This window comes from Conger conger, chromosome 5, assembly GCF_963514075.1.
Source record: "Conger conger chromosome 5, fConCon1.1, whole genome shotgun sequence".
NCBI lineage: Eukaryota > Metazoa > Chordata > Actinopteri > Anguilliformes > Congridae > Conger > Conger conger.
Window position 1 is genome coordinate 63,692,627 of NC_083764.1, and position 20,000 is coordinate 63,712,626.

Below are 20,000 nucleotides of genomic sequence, written 5' to 3' on the forward strand. Positions count from 1 at the left end.
TGAGTAATAATAGAATGGTTTTCTGCAACACTATAAGAAGAGTAAGTGATTTAAAACAAAAGAAAGTAAATAGTTTTTATTTATCTAATTTATGGACCAGATTTCTTGGTGTTGATAATTTGACATGTCTTTTGGTTTCTTCTTTCATATTGAAGTGTTCCCGCTCTCGGAGAGAGGGGGGGGAAAGAGATTTAGAGAGAGAGATTGAGAGAGGGAGAGGGAAGCCTGGTTTGAACTGCTGTAAAAACTTCTTTCAAGGGCAAGTAATCAGCTTTTCGTTTTGACTTCTAATACTTGATTGTTGCAGGTTTATTTTGGCCATTAGTCACTTTTTTGGGGGGGATGAAACAGTCTTTTCATGTGTTTTTTAGGGGCAGTGCTTTATGCAAATGTAGGAAAAACTTACAGTAAAAAAATATATATATATATTGAGAGTGGTTGAAGTCCAGTCTGGTCCATGGTTGCAGTGCTGTAATGAGACTATGACCTTTGACCTTTTTGGGGTTTGGTTTTTTCATCGTTTGGAATCCGGTGGCTTGTTCATGGCTTCGTCGTCGCTGTAGATATCCGACAGATTGTGACGTGCTGGCGGATTCCTCGTTGTAATTCAGGAAACTTTTCCTTTACAAGGGCTACTCGAACCGCATAAAATGGAAACGAGTAAGGGCACGAAGAGGGAATGAACGGATGAATCTGAAATACGGGAGCCACAGGTGCGATTTAAATGGACACGTGTCGAGCGAATGGAGTCTATTGTGCTAACCGTGGGTAAGTGCCGAACGTTGCCATAGGTTTAAAAATACAGATGTTTCCACGTACAGCAAATACATATAAGATTCGATTTTGAATTCGTAATATCGTCTACTAGGCAAGATGTTTGGATAAAGTGGTCGGTATTTAATGCAAGTAAAAAAAGCTCCTTTGTCCGACCCTGTCAACGCGGCAAGCTACGCTGTGCCCTCAAACCTTAGTGGTTTAGTTAAATCGTTTAGTGTCATGCTTCCATTCAGGTATTTTAGCACCCTCGACTATTTATTTGTATCCCATATGAAACTTAATTATGTCGGAGGATCGTTTTTCATTTTCGCGCCTGTCTGATTGATCGCTCAGTGTTGATGGAATGCTCGTTCGCGCAGTTGCGCAGTGGAGACCCCTGGTGGCCATGCTTCTTGCTGCAACAGATTCGTCTGCAGACCGCAGTAGTTGCAGTCAGTGAGTCGAGTCAGTGAGTACAGTACTGTGCAGTCTCACTGTGCAGTCTCACGCACAAATAATGAAATTCACCGTTTTAAATATCGAAACATTTATTATGATGATCAGTGAACAGTTAAAAACGAAATCAATACTTGTTTGTGACCACCCATCACGTTTAAAACTGCATCAAGTCCCTTTGGTTCATTGTTCTGCAGTTTTATATATACGAAAAAAAAAAACAGTTGCACCAAATTTCTCCAACAAATTGGAGAACTTTGGTTGTCTTATTTGCTGATGGCTATCCGTGAAGTCCCACACAGCCTCGATCAACTTTTTCTTCTGAAAAGTGGTCTATTACTTAATAGGTCACTTTTTAACGAAATGCAAAGATTTCACTGTGACATTGCCAAACATTAGTTTTCCAAAAAATGCAATCTCAAATTTGCTCTTCTACTGACACACTAATGCAGAGACAACGAAAAAATTCTTATGAAAATATCAAAGACCAAATTTAGATTTCAGACTTTTGCGCAGTACTGTACATTTACCCAGGAATGGTTACTTGTGCTTTGTATAGGGTTTTTGTGGATTGCCCTACTCCATATGGGCAACTCAACGTGCCAATGTATTCCGACGTCCTTGTGACACTTTCTGACGAGGTTCACCATTTTAGTTGCAGTTTCTATGGTTGTTGGATCGATATGTTCCAAATAATAATCTTTGCCGTTTAAAATATCTTTTCAAGCCTCTTAAAAGTTCCCCGTCTGTCTCGAAAAATGCCTCGGCGTTTACCCTGAGTCTAAGCTTTCCTTTTTGTTTGTTTGTTGCCTTGGGCCTGCCGTCTGTAGTTTCTAGACTGGTATAATGCTTCCAGTGTTTTGACGTCTTCAGTCGAGGAGAGGTCAACGTATTGTAATTTCATAAATTAGGCCCACTCGGGAATTTATTTTTATTTTTTATTTTTTTTTAAGTGCCATTCAGTAAATTTAGAAATGTATTGTGAGGGCGCTTCCCTCTAGCCTTGAATACACAAATACAGTGTTAATGCATCGTTACTGTAAATGACAGTGCGTTTCGCTGGTAATATTGCAGCTTAAAAAAAATATATATATATATAGCCTAAAGAAAACAATTAATCGCCGTTTATGATGCGGAATTGTTCTGTGGTGTTCCAGGCCTGTCTCGACGTAGCATGAAGTGCCGAAAAACCCACAGCTAATAACGCTGCGTATTCCCGCCTGTCATGGTGTTTTAACTCCCATAAGCTGGTTTTTGAAGTTTAGTGTAGGACCTTCATTAAACTAACTGATGTATGATAATGGCAGGGGCGACACACGGTCCCGTCTTTAGTTCGTCGTCGTTAGCGCAGCAAAAGCTCCTGTTGATGGTACCAGTGCCGCGGCTACACGGGCGCTAACGCGTTTGTGACGAGCCCTTGTGGCCGTGGCAGAGTTATGCACTTTAAAAAATGTAGCCTATATAATTGCCGCTTATATCGTTTTAGCAAAATTTAAAAAAAAATTAACATTGCATCACCCTGTATAAGTCTAGAGCTGGGGGTTGGACCCATTTTCAAACCATTGTGGGACAGTTGGTTCATCCGTTAAGCCGAGCTCACACGACGCAACTTTTGCCCCGATTTTGAAAATATACGCCCGGCTTTAGTCAACTTGTGTTGCAAAACCGGTAAACATACACGCTTTAAAACATTTATTTCTGCTGTCGCGTATCGAATCGTGAGTGTGAGAAATGTTATGGGACTGTCCAGGGAAAGACTACCTCTCCAAGCAGCGTTGAATCATGCGTAGGGTTATTCGCTCCATCACGGCGATGAGCACGCTTGATGGGCCTTTTCTGATGTGTACCCCGTTTTATTTGCCGTTTTGTTTGTACGGCTAGAGCTGAAATTAAGAAGTTACGGGACATATTATTTCAGTCGGGTTTGTATAGTTTCCCAGTGGCTATTCTGGAGCTATTTCCGACAAGTTAAACATTGCTATCGTTTTATTTGGCTGTTGTATATACTTTCAGGTGCACAAAGTTCGGGAAGGCACCCCAAAAAAAGAGAGCCTCGCTTTCACTTTCGGTATTTGTTCCAGTAATGTTGGATTCAATTCAAAGCACTAAAGCCACAAGCAATTTTACATGGTGCTTTCGCATAGCTGGTTATGTTGAGAAACACTACAGCCTGTTTTTTTGTCACACATCAATGGATAAAGAGACAATTATGTCCGTCTGCAGTGACATGGACATATTCTACACGAATTACCGTTGTATTTAAATAAATAATTCGCCGGATCTGAAATATGAATTTTAAAATACTTTTTTTCCTGCACTATCTTAAGGACGTGGAGAGATGGCCTCAGCCCCCCGTAACCGTTTTAAGCCTTTTATCTGAAATTTAAGTATTGTAGTTCAACCACAAGGTACGAGAGAGAGAGACAGAGAGACAGAGAGAGCTAGTCTTTTTTTTGGGTTGGAAGGGGCTTGTGGGTAATTTTATTTTGCGGCAATTGGTACTTGGGAGTCCACCCCCATCTTAAGTTCCATTTTCATTTCTATTTTTGCTTCGCAACATTAAAATATTGTAATGGAAAAATAAATCTCTGTATATTGGTTTCACCCTCTTCATTTAAAAGTAAAATAAAATAAAAAAATAAGTTCCCCCCCCAAATAAACGCACTGAACCTGCCTTGTACCAGTTGGATTGCCCAGCCTTGTACAGGTCTGTCCTTTCGTTAACGCGAGTTAAGCACATTCGGTGGTGATGTGAGACGCCATTTCATAATTGATAGATTTGACACTTTCGCGTGAGATGCCACACTGAAGCAATGGATATGATGGATTTTTTTTTTCTTTTCTTCAATGTTAATACATTACCAAAACACTATTGTATTTAGGACCACTTAATGAATTGGATTTTTTTTTCTTCTTCATTGAAATCGATTGATTAAACGTGTAGTGGTGTACAAAATAAAAGTAATGTATTTTTCTGTTTGTTTTTTCTTTTCTTTTTTCCCAAGTATACCAAATGTAAATGATGTATGATACTGAGTGTGCCAATCCCCTGTCTTTGTAGAGCCAGACTCTTTACAAGTGCCAATGTTGTGAAAATCATCGAATGGGCCCATGTATTTAACGGTCCGGTTTTTAAAACAAAACACTAAATATGTGACATAAAATAATTAAATGAAAGACAAAGGACTTTATTCTGTATTTAAGATTAAAGAAGATTGAGGGAAAAAAACTGCTGTTTTTAAAGAACTCATTTTAATTGCATGTGTTTGTTTGTTTGTTTTGGTGGGTGGGTGGGCGGGTAGGTGGGTGGGGCGGGGCAGGCCGGCTACGGGTTCATCGGTATGTATTAACGCAGAACCCTCCACAAAAGGGTCCTATCGGTTATTGATTTACAGTATTTTAGCCATATTTCTTTTTTGTATTTGTTTTCATTTCAACCACTGTTGCCTGAACCTCATTGAAACATGAAAATGATTTTCATAGCCTTCTCCTAAAAAATAAAAATAATGGAAAAAAAAAAAAGTATCTGTTTTAAATTGGAATAAAATTTGTTCCTATACTTGGTGATTGTGTCTTGTTCTTTGCACTGAGGTTGAGGAGTGTCTGTGTGTGTGTGTGTGTGTGTGTGTGTGTGTGTGTGTGCGCGCGCGTGTGTGTGTGAAGGGATATTTTATGGATGAATACTGTTTCCACATCTGTCCACCAGGGGGCACGGTTGGCTAAGAAGACGGTTTTCAACATTGTGACTAAAGTGCCCCCGAGATCAACCATCTTAACACTGAATGCAATTGTATGAGACTTTAAGATTTGACTGTTAAGCAAGTGTGACATTAACATCCCGGCCTAACGAAATGACTGGGACCCGCAAGGTCGGTGGTTCTAATCCCGGTGTAGCCACAATAAGATCCGCACAGCCGTTGGGCCCTTGAGCAAGGCCCTTCACCCTGCATTGCTCCAGGGGAGGATTGTCTCCGGCTTAGTCTAATCAACTGTACGTCGCTCTGGATAAGAGCGTCTGCCAAATGCCAGTAATGTAATGTAATGCAAAATGGGCCCTGGACTTTCCATGTTGCGGTGAAATTTCACATTGAAATGCGATTAATGTGTACTTAATTAATTACTAATTGTAATTAAATCCAGTTGTATAATTAAGTTACTGTAGTCAGCTGCTGGTACGTTGGGGATAATATGCATTTAGGTTGCCATTCAAGTGTTTTGCTTTTTCCTTGAGTCCCCCAAACCTCAATGTAGACTAAAGAAAAGCGAAAAAGTATAACTGGAGTAATTTCAAAGCTGGGTTTCGTAAGGCACTTCCCATGGTTTTGCTTTTAATATTTGCACACAACAAAGACCACAATCTATGTGTCTCTGATGGCACAGATTCTGTTTTAAAAATAATAATAATAATAATAATAATAATAATAATAATAATAATAAATAATAATCATAATAATAATCATAATAATCTGCAGTTTTGGAATTATCCCGAAAATCTTCTGGAAAACGCCACGGACAGAATTGCTCTAATTTGACAGTTCGTGATTTCAGTCTGCAGAGAACAAGACAGCTTTCTGAAATGGCAAACATGACTGCACAGATGATTGGGAGACCACAATCAGGCTCGTGACTAGCAGATCGCTGAATCGTTACTCGTTCCGACCATAACTGAGCTTTCTCACTCACGAGGCTGTATGCTCTATAAAAATGTATCTTTGTGATGGAAATGTCGGATGCACACAGTTAACAGAAAACGCTTTCGTACGAAATGGGTTTATTAAATTCACGCTGAGTATGAAGATTACTTTATGTCTGGATGCAGCTAGGCCTACTGTATTTTATCCAATGAATCCTGGAACTTTTGTTCAGGATCAGCTGGGATTTATAGAAATCATTTTTATGTGTAGCCTATGAATTAATATGGCTATTAATTTGTTTTATTTTTAAACCGTAAATAGTGTAAAATTGGATATCCATAGAGTTTGGATTTTGTGTAGCCAAAGGTAGGCTACACAAGTAGTGGAGAGTAAATGTAACCTTTTGTCTAAAGCTGAATTTCGACACTCGGTTCCACGAGATAAACCAAGCACAGATTACTGCTATTGTTAATTAAACCTACGTTGTGGGGGAAACTTTGAATGTATACAAAGACAGCAGTAGATAACACTGTTACCAATATTTCTCTACTTTACATTTCCTTCGTAAGAGCAAAAGAAAGTAAATCATGCGGGCTGCCTGAGTTATATCAGCGGCCTGGCCCGCCCCCTCTACTGGCCCATCAGTGCGGGGAGGAACAGCCTGTGTACCGCTAGATTCACCTTCCACTGGGGGCACATTAAACAGCGACACTTCCGCAAACCGTAATTTTATACATTTGACATCTAAAATGGGCCTTCAGTGCGCCACCTCAATCCCACATCACATGGGGCGCTCGTTCCTCGACGCCTCGTACATTTTGTAGAACAGCGGCAAGAAATGGTTGCTCCGTGAAAAGCTTGTATGTGCCAATTGCGTTTAAGGAATTGAAGCCGGGAGAATCTACCTTCGTCAAGAGACGGATCTGCTCCAAAAAAAGAGCCTCCGAATTGTTTAATCGGAGGAGTAACATTAACAAGCTTGGTGGGGAGAGCCTATTAATTACGCAAAAATTACATTGCAGTGCGCTCCAAAGAATCAACTCCCTTGTTAGGTAAATGTAGCTTAGCTGGCTAGCTTTATGATTGCCAGTTTGCCACTGGAAAAGGGAGTGTTGAAGAGGTTTATTCAGCCTGCTCGCAAGCTAACGCTGAGGAGCCGTTTTGCTTTGAGTTCATTGGGTTAGCTACATTATTAGCTAGCTAACAAGTTAAATTCGCTTAATTAGTCAGCATAGATTTGGCTTGCTAGGTAAGTTGGCTCGTCGACTGACTAAAAATATCTGACTGGCGAATAAACCCAGCTTGTTTACACAAAGAGCAAACTACCTAGCGCAAAACTAAGGTTAGCTACCTATCCAACGAGCTACTTGGTCAGCTAGCTACACACGGATACAAAAATTGTCTTACCAGGTAACGTTAGCTGATCTGGAAAGAAATCAGAGCAACGCTAACGTTAGCTAGCTAGCTAAATACGTGCGATCGAGTGAAGAAAGGACTGCATTTGGTTAACGTTTCCGTGGCTGATGATCCGGACAGAACAGTAAAGGGACGAAATATCTCAATTGCAAGATTTCATCTTTTTTTTGGGCGGACGAAACAAAGAAGCAAAACGTTTCCAAAAGGCTTAACCTCTTGGTCGTGGTTACAAAGGAATACACAATAAGAAACTGACATGATGTTTCCACAATCCAGACACTCGGTAGGTGTCTATTTGGTTATGTTTTAAAATGTTGATGTGTTCGTCTGGTATTGTCGTGTTTTATAACTAACTGGACAGCCAGAATCGTGTTGGCTAACGTTAGAGCTAGTTAAGCATTCAAACGTTACATGCGCCCAAGGCATTTGTTTACATTCTTCAATCGGTTTCGTTTGCCAAGCTGGAGTTAGTTTAGTTAGTGTTACGATAACTAGATAAATAAGAATCAGTTTTACATTTGCAATAATTAACATTTGTCCGAAAACGTTACCTGCACGCTGAAGGACGTTAATGGACAATGTGCGTTTGCAGAAATGTGTTTTTGCTATCTGTAGACCGCTAACAACGTGAACAATAGCGAACTGGCTCTAGCTAGCTATCGGTAGGCAGCTAGCTTGCTAATTTAGCTTCCTAAGCATTGATCGATGCTGGACTTGAGCATGTGCTTTTCCACCACGACTGTTAGCTCGCCTGCTAACCAATGGTGTGCCTTGCTTCGTACTAGCTAGTTAATTAACTGTTAGCCAGTATCATAGCCAGACACATATAGCTACCAATAGCCAAGGCATAGCTAACCAGATGGAAAATAGGGGTTAGTGTGCATTGTGTCTCAGTTTAAATTTGCCAACACAAGACATAGGCTATAAGAAAGGCTAACCATCTTAAACGAGTATTAGATAAGTACCGAATTTGTGTTAAGCCATGTAGCGAAATTAGCTAGGCTAATACCGAGCGGTTTGAAAGTTAGCAAACCTTAGCTATTTGTTTTTGTTCCTCAAAAGGTAACGTTAACTAGCCAGCGCTAATGTGGACCTACGGCTTGCTAGATGGCCAGTATACCCGTACCAATTCACTTATAATTAGCTAAGTTAACATTATGTAATGGCAAGTTAGCTGGAACAACATTATCTCCCTGGGGGGGGGGTGGATGTTATCCATCTGATATCCCCTGTAATATGCTAATTGTATTTAATTACACCACTATTTAATTACACCCATTTTTCTTCGTCTTGTAACGTAGGCCCCTATGTATCTAAACCTTGCTGCGATTTATTTATACCAATTTCTGTAACGTAATTGACATGCAACTCAACTTATAACCCTGATGAGTGCGCCGTGCACGTAGACAAGTATCACTTTCTGTCAAACGCAGGCCACGGTTATGTGGACAAAAAGCGCACACAACCCTGTTTGATTGTTTTTTGTTGTTGTTCGTTTCCGGATTCAGATGCTGTAATCCCCCTGTGCCAGTATCATAATTGCACGTACACACGTGTGATTGCGTGGCAACTTGTAGGCACAGGTGTGCGTGCAGGTGTGCGTGCAGGTGTGCGCGCGCCTCCTGTGAATGACTGTACTGTAGGCTATAAATGTTGCGGCCACAGGGTAACGCTTTTTCCACTGTTTGCAAACGGTTTCGGTCATCGCTGGCTCCCAACCCAATTATGACATACTGTAGATTGTCATTAGCATTAGGTAAAACGGATGTACGCAGCATTACATTTACCCCTGACATTGCCCGTCCTACGTTGGTGATGCTTTCGTATGACTATTTTAAGCTGCGCAGTTTAAAAACAACAACAATGTCTTCCAGTGGATAAAGGGTGCTGTGTCTAGTTTATTCAGTTTTGATGAATAGCGAACAGTCCTTGCCTTATTGTGTGTGTGTTTGGGACAGTACGAATAGTTTCTGATTAATGTACAGTAGAAAAAAAGTTAGTGTTGTGAAACCTTACATTATTTGATTCTGTTCAAGGCAAATAATTTTGAGGCATTTTGATGCACGAGACACATTTCAGAAGGGCTCTTAGGCCATTGTCACCTGTTGAATATAGCGAGTGTGGCCATTAGAAGAAAGGAGAATGTGGTTATCGCCATTTTGTATTTTCTCTTAACAGTTGCATTTGTTTCAATGCTAATAAAGGAAACCCATTTTCCTACAAGTGAGTGTCCTCTCTTGCTCCACCTGTATACTTAATCTTCGCCATTGTGGACTAGCTGAGGGGGGTCTAAATTGTTGACGCGCTTCACATCAGGTGGAAGATTAATCTGTTTAACCCGGACCTTGAGCAGGGACGGTATTAAGAGGCCGGGCATTTGAAGCATGCGGCCGATTCAAAGACTGTGGCGATAGAACAAGATGCGAAACTCGTACGTGCTCTCTCAGAACTTTCCGGCCCCGCCACGAAAACACTCCATCCACGGATGGTCCTTAAAGCTGGCGTTGTTTTAAAGACTTCCCCCCCCCCCCCTGGGTTGTTCTCCCAATTTTGGAATGGCCTGTCATGTTGATGCTGTAACATTCATCGGAGACGAGCTTGTGCCCTCCCCAGAAGCACCTTTTGCCACTACTTTTTAAAATTATTTAATTATTAACCATTATTTTTATACAGGGTAGGCTGACTTGGCACACATCCTCTTTAACAATGATGCCCCCGAGTAACTTCGTCTTTTCGCACCGCGGTTAACAAGACAAGTTTGTCTCGTGCCCTCGGAGGAAGTGGTTCGTCAATGATCTTCCCAGCTTACGCAAAATGTCCTCAAAATGTTTCTGCGATGTTGTCTATCTGAAAAAAAGTTCCAGGAACGTTGTGGGAACACTTTCTGTTAGCTGGGCTTTCCAGGCCTGGTCCAGATTCAGTACCGTAGTGTTGGGGCCCTTCCATTTGCTGGAACAGTTGCCTATAGGTAATTTTGGTCGCGAGGAACTGCAGCAACAAACATCCTCAAACCACAACACTGTTTATCCCTCCCCCTTCTCTGTGAACGTGCTGACATTGAAATGCCATTGGCTGTGGCCATTAGAACCAATTTTCAACCAATGGGCTTGAATTATTGTACAGCTGAACGATGTTTTGGTACCAGGTGCCGGCCCGGCAACTGTATATTTTGAAACCTGAATTTAAGGACTATAAACAAAGGGTGAGTCAACATGTCAGCCTTTTTCAACGATGGGAAGGGATTTATAACGGTCTTGTGACAATGGTTTGACAGAAAAATCTTTACTGGGATGAGCCAGTGAGCAAGAGTGAAAGTGAAAATTAAAGTGAAATTGAGTGAAAATTAAAGTCCTGTAGCGTCGTGGTTGAGGTACATCACTGGGAATGGCAAGGTCGGTGGTTCGATCCCCGCTGTAGCCATGATAACATCCACACAGCCGTTGGGCCGTTGAGCAAGGGCCGTTCACCCCAGTGCTCCAGGGGGTGGGATTGTCTCTCGTTTAGTTTTATCAACTGTAAGTCGCTTTGGGTAACAGCGTCAGCCAAATAACATGTCATGATGTTACCCCTCATTCAGCCTCCTGTTGGCCCAGTCATATTCCCGGACTGGGCTCATTACCACGGCTGCCTCTTGATTCAGGGCACTGTGGAGGAGTGCGTGCTCTAACTCAAACGCACGATTTCGAGCCCCAGCTTTGGTCTTCAGTCCCCGGGCCGAGCTCACGGCGCTGTCGGGGGAAGGCTCCTCCTCCCGTTTGAGCGAGCGGACTGTGGGCGGCCATCTTGGCTGATTTGATCTCTCTCTCTCCTGGGGGGATGGGGGGGGGGGGGGGGGGGATGGGGTTCAGACCTGGTTTCTGGTTTTTGCCCAATTATTCCTTCTATCCACTTTTTTTGTGACAGTTCTCTGTAAAAAAAAAAAAAACATTTAAAAAAATGGTAAAAGTTGATTTGATTCTGATTTGATTTGCATTACGCGACACCCCACTGGGAAGCTGGCCACGGTGGGATTGGTATCAGACTGTGGGATCCCGTCCGCCCGCTGGGACAGGGCCTGTGCAGGTTTACCCGCCCAGCGGCCTGCTAATATTGAGTTTCCGTCGGGGAATACAGCGTAATATGTATTAGATTCCCAGATATTATTTCCTTATGCGCTCAGCCTTTGGGTCAAAAGAACGGGAAATGAGGGGGTGGGGGGTGGGGGGTGGGGGGTGGTGATGTGTTTCACAAAATGTCTTCTGCGGAATATCCTGTGGGCTGAGAATGTGTTGCGGCCGCAGGCCTGTCTCCGCGCTGGCGTGTCCCTGGCGTGTCCCTGGCGTGTCCCTGGCGTGTCCCTGGCGTGTCCCTGGCGTGTCCGCGCTGGCGTGTCCCTGGCGTGTCCCTGGCGTGTCCGCGCTGGCGTGTCCCTGGCGTGTCCGCGCTGGCGTTGGTGTGGGCAGGTGATGTGGATGGCCCAGGGTCGCTGGCAGTTGTGCCTGTCCTCAGAGCTATAATTGGCTCTGTGGGGGTTGATAGGGCCGTGGTTTTATGGAGGATGTCGGGGATCGGGCGTTGCTGTGGTACAGAAGCAGCTGACAGGCTGTTGCATTCCCCCCCCCCCCCCCCCCCCCTTGCTAATAGGGCAGAGTGCAGTGCAGTGTCGCCCGCAGCAAGTCACCTCAACCTTTGGACAACCGTGACAACGATGTCTCCCAAACGGCTCGCCGCACGTGGAACGTGGCCAGTTTGACACGCCCGGTTCACGCCGCATCAGATATAAGTTCATAAGTTCTTCTCAACCTGCTCGTAAGTGCGTTGGGAAATCTCGATTACTAACGCCAAAAAGGACAGGTGTGACGGTGGGGAAATTGGACCCGTCCAGAACCATGATGGAGGGGTACCAGTTGAGAGTGATCCAAACCGCCCAATAAACAAAAAACTAATAATAGGGTGTCCTGTTCTCAAGGGATTCTGGGTAATTTTAAAGGGGTGCACTCCTTGGCCCCCAAAGTAGGCGTGGTTGATTGGCGGTGCACGGAAACCCTCCCCTGTTGTGGCTGGCGTTGATTAGGCCCCGACTGTGGAGGAACAGGCTGCTCTTTCTGACACGGAGCAGGCCGGGGCAGATAATTAGCCCCTGGGGCAGGTGATTAGGCCCACCGGGCTTCTCTGGCCTGAAGGAGGTGAGCCGTCTGTGGGCCAGAGGAGACCCCCACCTCCCCCCCTCTCCCCCCTGCTCCACGTCTCCCGTTGGCGCTCAGGGGGTGGACTCCTAATTGAGCTCTGGTCTCTCATGGTTGCCCCTGCCCCTGCCCCTGCCCCTGCCCCGGTCTGAAGTCCCCCTCAGTCCCTGGAATGAGGCCTGACCTCTTGCTCTCCCTGGCTGTAGGACTCGCACTTAAAGTAACAAGCGCTGGTGTAGGGTCAGTTCTTCAGCGAGCTGAAGTCAGAATTCACCTTTTCCCTCAATTTAGTCAGTTCTTCATACACATACGAACATGTCTTAGACTGGATATTCCAGAAGATTAATACAATTGTAGTACTTGTGCATTTTCACACCAAAGCTTTTTCCCCCGTCCACTTCCTGGAAAAGAATTAGAATTTAGATTTTACGTCCGTCAAATGTAAGTCACTTTGGCGGGGGTAGTGTCAGCTAAATAACTAATCTGCTGAAGTCTTGCTCAAGCACACAACACAGGCTGGGAATCGAACCTACAACCTTTGCGTTAAAACCCCAGTTCCCGAACCACTGTACTGCTCTGCTGCTTCCCCTCCTGTGAAAGCACAGTATGGAGAAAAAAAAAAAAAAAAAGAAGTGATGAATATAGTTCATATTATGCGAATGATGGCTCACTGCGATGGGTTTCTCATTATTTACCCTTTCAGGCTGGAAGTGTAATAAAGTATTTCATAATGGGTTCTTAGGCGCTCGTTCAGTCATGACCGGGGGCCCGTATCGTGAAGCCAGACGACTGAGTCGGCTGGATACGTGCGCTGAGCAACGCCCAGAACTCGCAAATACAGAACACTGGCTGCAGTCGAAAGAGCTGTCCTGGGTTTCATTCAGCACAGTCATCCAGCTAACTCAGTAGTCCTGCTCTGTGGGTTTTACTCAGGGCAGCTATCCAGCTAACTCAGTAATCCTGCTCTGTGGGTTTTACTCAGGGCAGCTATCCAGCTAACTCAGTAATCCTGCTCTGTGTGTTTTACTCAATGCAGTTATCCAGCTAACTCAGTAATCCTGCTTTGTGGGTTTTACTCAGTGCAGTTATCCAGCTAACTCAATAATCCTGCTCTGTGGGTTTTACTCAATGCAGTTATCCAGCTAACTCAGTAATCCTGCTCTGTGGGTTTTACTCAGGGCAGCTATCCAGCTAACTCAGTAATCCTGCTCTGTGGGTTTTACTCAATGCAGTTATCCAGCTAACTCCGTAATCCTGCTCTGTGGGTTTTACTCAGTGCTGTTATCCAGCTAACTCAGTAACCCTGCTCTGTGGGTTTTACTCAGTGCTGTTATCCAGCTAACTCAGTAATCCTGCTCTGTGGGTTTTACTCAGTGCAGTTATCCAGCTAACTCAGTAATCCTGCTTTGTGGGTTTTACTCAGTGCAGTTATCCAGCTAACTCAGTAATCCTGCTTTGTGGGTTTTACTCAGTGCAGTTATCCAGCTAACTCCGTAATCTTTGTTGTTACTTGCCGAGGTTGGAAGTCCAGGGGTCAGAAAGTAAAAGTCATGTTTCTTCCACCCGTTCCAGGGTTCCCCTACGGAGTCAGGTTCTGCTCTAGGTTTCTTCCTGTTAGCCAGGGAATTTTTCCTTGCTACTGTTGCCCTAGGTGTACTCTTGGGGACCGGTTTCTCTGTAAAGCTGCTTTGTGACAAAGGCCCTTTGTTAAAAGCACTATACAAATAACAGTTGATTGTTTGATTGATTGATTATGGACCATGGGGCCTATCCCTGCTCCCAGGCCAGAGGTTGAGCCGGGGGCGGTATCTGGGCGATTATCCCGGTCTGGCTGTGTCCCATACTCGAGACGGCAGCGTTGTGAGCGACACTTGCAGGCCAGGAGGTTGCCGGTTTGAGCCCCGTGTGGGTTGTTTGGGGCACTGCACTAATCCAGTCGAGTTCCCTGCGGACCGGTAAAACCCAGCCGATGGGATTAAGAGCGAGGATTCCTGACTTAGTGTGGTGAATTTTAGAGTCGTTTATCGTTCACCTTTCTCTCCCTCGACCCCCGCCCGCCTGCGTTGGGGAGGTGGGGTGCTGGTGGCTCCTCGTTCTGAAGGTTAGCTGCGTGTCTGAAGCGGCGTTATGATGGTGTGGCAGGGGGAGCATGCCACTCCACGCTGCGACAATCGAAATTCCCAAAGGAAACTTAATTAAACGTAATCCAGGTTGCCATGGTGCATAATTGTTTTTTTTCTCACCCCCTATGGCGTTTTTATTTTATATTTATTACTATTCTTTTTCTACCATTAGGGGTTTTTTTTTTAACAAGAGCACTTAGACATATTGAGGCAGAATATTGTGTGAAATTTTCATCAAACAATTTTGTTTTATTTTTATTTATTTTTTTAAGTTCAGGCCTGTCCCAACCATGTAACCGTGTTTGTTTTACTCTTTATTTCTCAGTCTGTGTCTTCTCTGAGATGGGGTGGGGTGGGCTGGGGGGGGGGGGGGGGCGGTGTTCTCTTTGTAAAAACCAATAATGGATCAGCGTTGCTTTCTTCATCTCCGTAACTTGGCAACCCCCCCGCCCCCCGGCGGGTCCTGGCAGAAAGGTGTGTTTGCTCAAGATTGCGTCTGTGAGCCCTCACTATCCGGCCTCAGTGGTCCGACTGAGGTTCAGTGTCCGTCATTTTATTCGTTTTATAACAGAACTTAAATATTCTGTTATCGGTTTATACATTTATTGGACGGATGAAGCGTCTTTATCTGAGGTGTGGCGCTTTCGCATTTGGTTGTGACGCTGTTCCTTTGTGCGTTTGCTTTTGATTGTGCTAATGTGGTGGTGGACACTCGTCATGCCAGTTCAGCTGATCACAAATCTGTTAAATGTTCTTATTGGCCGTTGTATGAGGCAACGACATGGGGTTTTTCTGAACACGCTACCGTGCAAGGCGCCGCCCAGCTCGTCAGGAGCATTGGGGGGTTAGGTGTCTTGCTCAGGGACACTTCGACACAGCCCGGGCGGGGGATCGAACCGGCAACCCTCCGACTGCCGGACGACTGCTCTTACCGCCTGAGTCAATGAGACGACTGCTCTTACTGCCTGAGCCAATGAGACGACTGCTCTTACTGCCTGAGCCAATGAGACGACTGCTCTTACCGCCTGAGCCAATGAGACGACTGCTCTTACCGCCTGAGCCAATGAGACGACTGCTCTTACTGCCTGAGCCAATGAGACGACTGCTCTTACCGCCTGAGCCAATGAGACGACTGCTCTTACCGCCTGAGCCAATGTTGCCCCCCTCCAAACAGAATAACCTCTGTGGTCATTTTCGTAACATCCTACTATTTTTAGCTTTTCGACAAAGTTTTGGAAGGAAATTCTCGTCTGGTAATGGCCGGCTCTCAGAATCGCACAGCCAATGGGGCGTGCCCTGCTGATCACATGCTTTGTCCCCCGCAGAGAGGGATATGGCCCAGCCGCACGGTTCTACAGTGATGAGGGAACTGGGCTTTATTTGGGGTGAGGGGGGTTGCAGGGTCAATTCCCATTTTGAGACGCTGCTGTTGTTCACTTGAACTTTTAACTCCGTAACACTTCCGGAAACTGGATGAAAGTGTATCGTGTGTTTAAAAAATTATTATTATTATTTTTTTTTTTAAAAAGCCTGTCTTGAGACGTGGCGGAGTGGGGTTGTTGAGTATAAAATGGCCTCCTCTGTCTGTGAGGGGCTGTGATAGGCTGTAACACAGGGGGCCCCCGGAGTGGTGGACGGTGTGTTGTGTACACACTGGTTTCCTCCATCTTGTTGTGAAAACACCTAAAGGTGATTGTGATGGAGAGTGTGAACCTCTCACCTTAAGAGTGTGATATTTCAGCCCATCTCATGGCAACATCTCGCTCTCTCTCCCCCCTCTCTCTTTCTTGCGCTATCTCTCCCCCCCCCCCCCCCCCCCCCCCTCTCTCTCTCTCTCTCTCTCTCTCTCTCTCTCTCTCTCTCTCTCTCTCTCTCTCTCTCTCTCTCTCTGTCCCTCTCTCTCTCTCTCTCTCTCTCTCTCTCTCTCTCTCTCTCTCTCTCTCTCAAATTCAGAATGCTTTATTGGTGTGAAATACAATTGTAAATGTTGCCAAAGCACTATAGGGAACTGGAATATGAACAATGATCCCTCCCTCCCTCTCCCTCTCCCTCTCCCTCTCCCTCTCTCTCTCTCGCTCTCTCGCCCCCCCCCTCTCCCCCTCCCTCTGTGTTGAGCCCTAATCCGAGATGTAATGGTGTTGGGGTGGGGGTTTGGGGTGTTGGGGGGTGGGGTAGGGGGCTGGCACTGGGAGGCATTATTAAGCCCACTTGAATGAAGAGGACGGCCCCCTGGCCTCTCAACAAAAGACCCCAGCTGAGGTGAGGTTAATCCTTCCTGGTCTGTACTCTTACAAAACAACCCCCTCCCCCTCCCCCTCCCCCTGCGCACACACACACACACACACACACACACAGTCACACACTCTGTCTCTCACACACACACACACACAGTCACACACTCTGTCTCTCACACACACACACACCTGCGCGCACACGCACAGTCTCACACACACACACACACACACAGTCACTCACTCACGCACACACACACACACACAGTCACACACTCTCTCTCTCACACACACACATGCACGCAAACACAGTCACACTCACTCACTCTCTCTCACGCACACGCGCGCACACACACACACACACACACACACACACACACACACACACACACGCATACACACATACACACATACACAGACTGACTCAAACACCGCACACACGTAGACACACACACTACATGCACACATAGAAACCTATACGCGCACACACAGAGACACACACACACAGCAGGGACTAGGCTCACACACACGCACACACACACACGCACACACACACGCACACACATACGCACACACACAGTCACACGCACGCTCTCTCACACGCACACAGTCACACACACACACACACGCGCTTCCTCTGGGCCCCTGCATGTGTGTGTTTCTGGGGTACAGATTGAATGAGGGTGCTGACGTGGAGAAGCAGATGTGGGGGTCGTAAGGGGCGGGGCCTCATCAGCGCCAGTCAGAGCAGTTCTGACCCCCCCTTTGCGGGTCACAGGTGATATTGATTTTCGTAGCAGGCGTGCTAATTGATTTTTTAGCAGTGTTAGGGTGCAGGGGGGTGTGACCCTTTCCACCACCACCCCCCCCCTTCCTCTCACCCCCCCCCCCCCCACCCCCCTTCCTCTCACACACACCCACACACCCCCACCCCCAAACACGCTTCCTCAGGAACACACACATCTCTGCAAGAGGCACAGACACACACAGGAGCACAGACAGGCACACTCACACTCACACACGTAGGCACACGCACACACACAGGCACACACACACACACAGGGGCACACACACACACAGGGGCACACACACACACACACGCAGGCACACACACACGCAGGCAGGCACACACTCACAGGGGCACACACACACACACACAGGGGCACACACACACGCAGGCAGTCACACACACACACACACAGGGGCACACACACAAGCGCACACACTCGCACACACGCAGGCAGGCACACACACACAGGGGCACACACATACACACACACACACACACACACACTTGCCTATTCTTCTGTGTCTGAAAGGCAGGAAAGCCTTGAGCAAGATGCTGACGGGAGTGAAAGAGAAGGAGGAGGAGGAGGAGGAGGAGGTGCAGAAACAGGAGGGCCGTATTGATAAGAATAAAGAAAACACACCCTGGAGATTTCGCTCTGCTTTTACCGGCCGTGCCGAGCCTTCCCGGGGTCTCCGCCGGGGCAGCTGTGAAAACACACAACCTTTATTTACCTTTCTGCCAGTAAATAATGTGCAAAGGAGACGTTTCCTGTCAGATAAGGGCAGGCGTACCGCTTACTGCTGCCACGCTCCTGACGGAGGGAGCCAGAGATGAGCCGCACGGCTAGCGTACGCCAGAGACCGGCCTTAGCGAGCCACACAGCTAGCGTACGCCAGAGACCGGCCTTAGCGAGCCACACAGCTAGCGTACACCAGAGACCGGCCTTAGCGAGCCACACAGCTAGCGTACGCCAGAGACCGGCCTTAGCGAGCCACACAGCTAGCGTACACCAGAGACCGGCCTTAGCGAGCCACACAGCTAGCGTACACCAGAGACCGGCCTTAGCGAGCCGCATGGCTAGTGTACGCCAGAGACCGGCCTTAGCGAGCCACACAGCTAGCGTACGCCAGAGACCGGCCTTAGCGAGCCACACAGCTAGCGTACACCAGAGACCGGCCTTAGCGAGCCACACAGCTAGCGTACACCAGAGACCGGCCTTAGCGAGCCGCATGGCTAGCGTACGCCAGAGACCGGCCTTAGCGAGCCGCATGGCTAGTGTACGCCGGAGACCGGCCTTAGCGAGCCACATGGCTAGCGTACACCAGAGACCGGCCTTAGCGAGCCACACAGCTAGCGTACACCAGAGACCGGCCTTAGCGAGCCGCATGGCTAGCGTACGCCAGAGACCGGCCTTAGCGAGCCGCATGGCTAGTGTACGCCAGAGACCGGCCTTAGCGAGCCGCATGGCTAGCGTACGCCAGAGACCGGCCTTAGCGAGCCACACAGCTAGCGTACACCAGAGACCGGCCTTAGCGAGCCGCATGGCTAGTGTACGCCAGAGACCGGCCTTAGCGAGCCACATGGCTAGTGTACGCCAGAGACCGGCCTTAGCGAGCCACACAGCTAGCGTACACCAGAGACCGGCCTTAGCGAGCCGCATGGCTAGTGTACGCCAGAGACCGGCCTTAGCGAGCCGCATGGCTAGCGTACGCCAGAGACCGGCCTTAGCGAGCCACACAGCTAGCGTACACCAGAGACCGGCCTTAGCGAGCCGCATGGCTAGTGTACGCCAGAGACCGGCCTTAGCGAGCCACACAGCTAGCGTACACCAGAGACCGGCCTTAGCGAGCCGCATGGCTAGCGTACGCCAGAGACCGGCCTTAGCGAGCCGCATGGCTAGTGTACGCCGGAGACCGGCCTTAGCGAGCCACATGGCTAGCGTACGCCAGAGACCGGCCTTAGCGAGCCACATGGCTAGCGTACGCCAGAGACCGGCCTTAGCGAGCCACATGGCTAGCGTACACCAGAGACCGGCCTTAGCGAGCCGCATGGCTAGCGTACACCAGAGACCGGCCTTAGCGAGCCGCATGGCTAGCGTACGCCAGAGACCGGCCTTAGCGAGCCGCATGGCTAGCGTACACCAGAGACCGGCCTTAGCGAGCCGCATGGCTAGCGTACGCCAGAGACCGGCCTTAGCGAGCCGCATGGCTAGTGTACGCCGGAGACCGGCCTTAGCGAGCCGCATGGCTAGCGTACACCAGAGACCGGCCTTAGCGAGCCGCATGGCTAGCGTACGCCAGAGACCGGCCTTAGCGAGCCGCATGGCTAGCGTACGCCAGAGACCGGCCTTAGCGAGCCGCATGGCTAGTGTACGCCGGAGACCGGCCTTAGCGAGCCGCATGGCTAGTGTACGCCGGAGACCGGCCTTA

At 47.3% G+C, this 20,000-nt stretch overlaps 1 protein-coding gene across 3 annotated transcripts in view; it reads left to right on the top strand.

The window, feature by feature from the left end:
* Positions 1–6,602: 6,602 nt before the first annotated feature.
* LOC133129650 (TLE family member 5-like) overlaps positions 6,603–20,000 on the top strand; it is a 38,567-nt gene continuing 25,169 nt past the window's right edge. For 2 of the 3 annotated variants that reach the window (XM_061243880.1, XM_061243881.1), the window contains exon 1: positions 6,604–7,545. In XM_061243880.1, coding sequence (XP_061099864.1) covers positions 7,519–7,545 — 27 coding nt within the window. In that variant the 5' untranslated portion in view covers positions 6,604–7,518. Of the gene's footprint in view, positions 7,546–20,000 lie in introns of all 3 variants that reach the window. The other variant, XM_061243882.1, reaches the window with a different exon arrangement.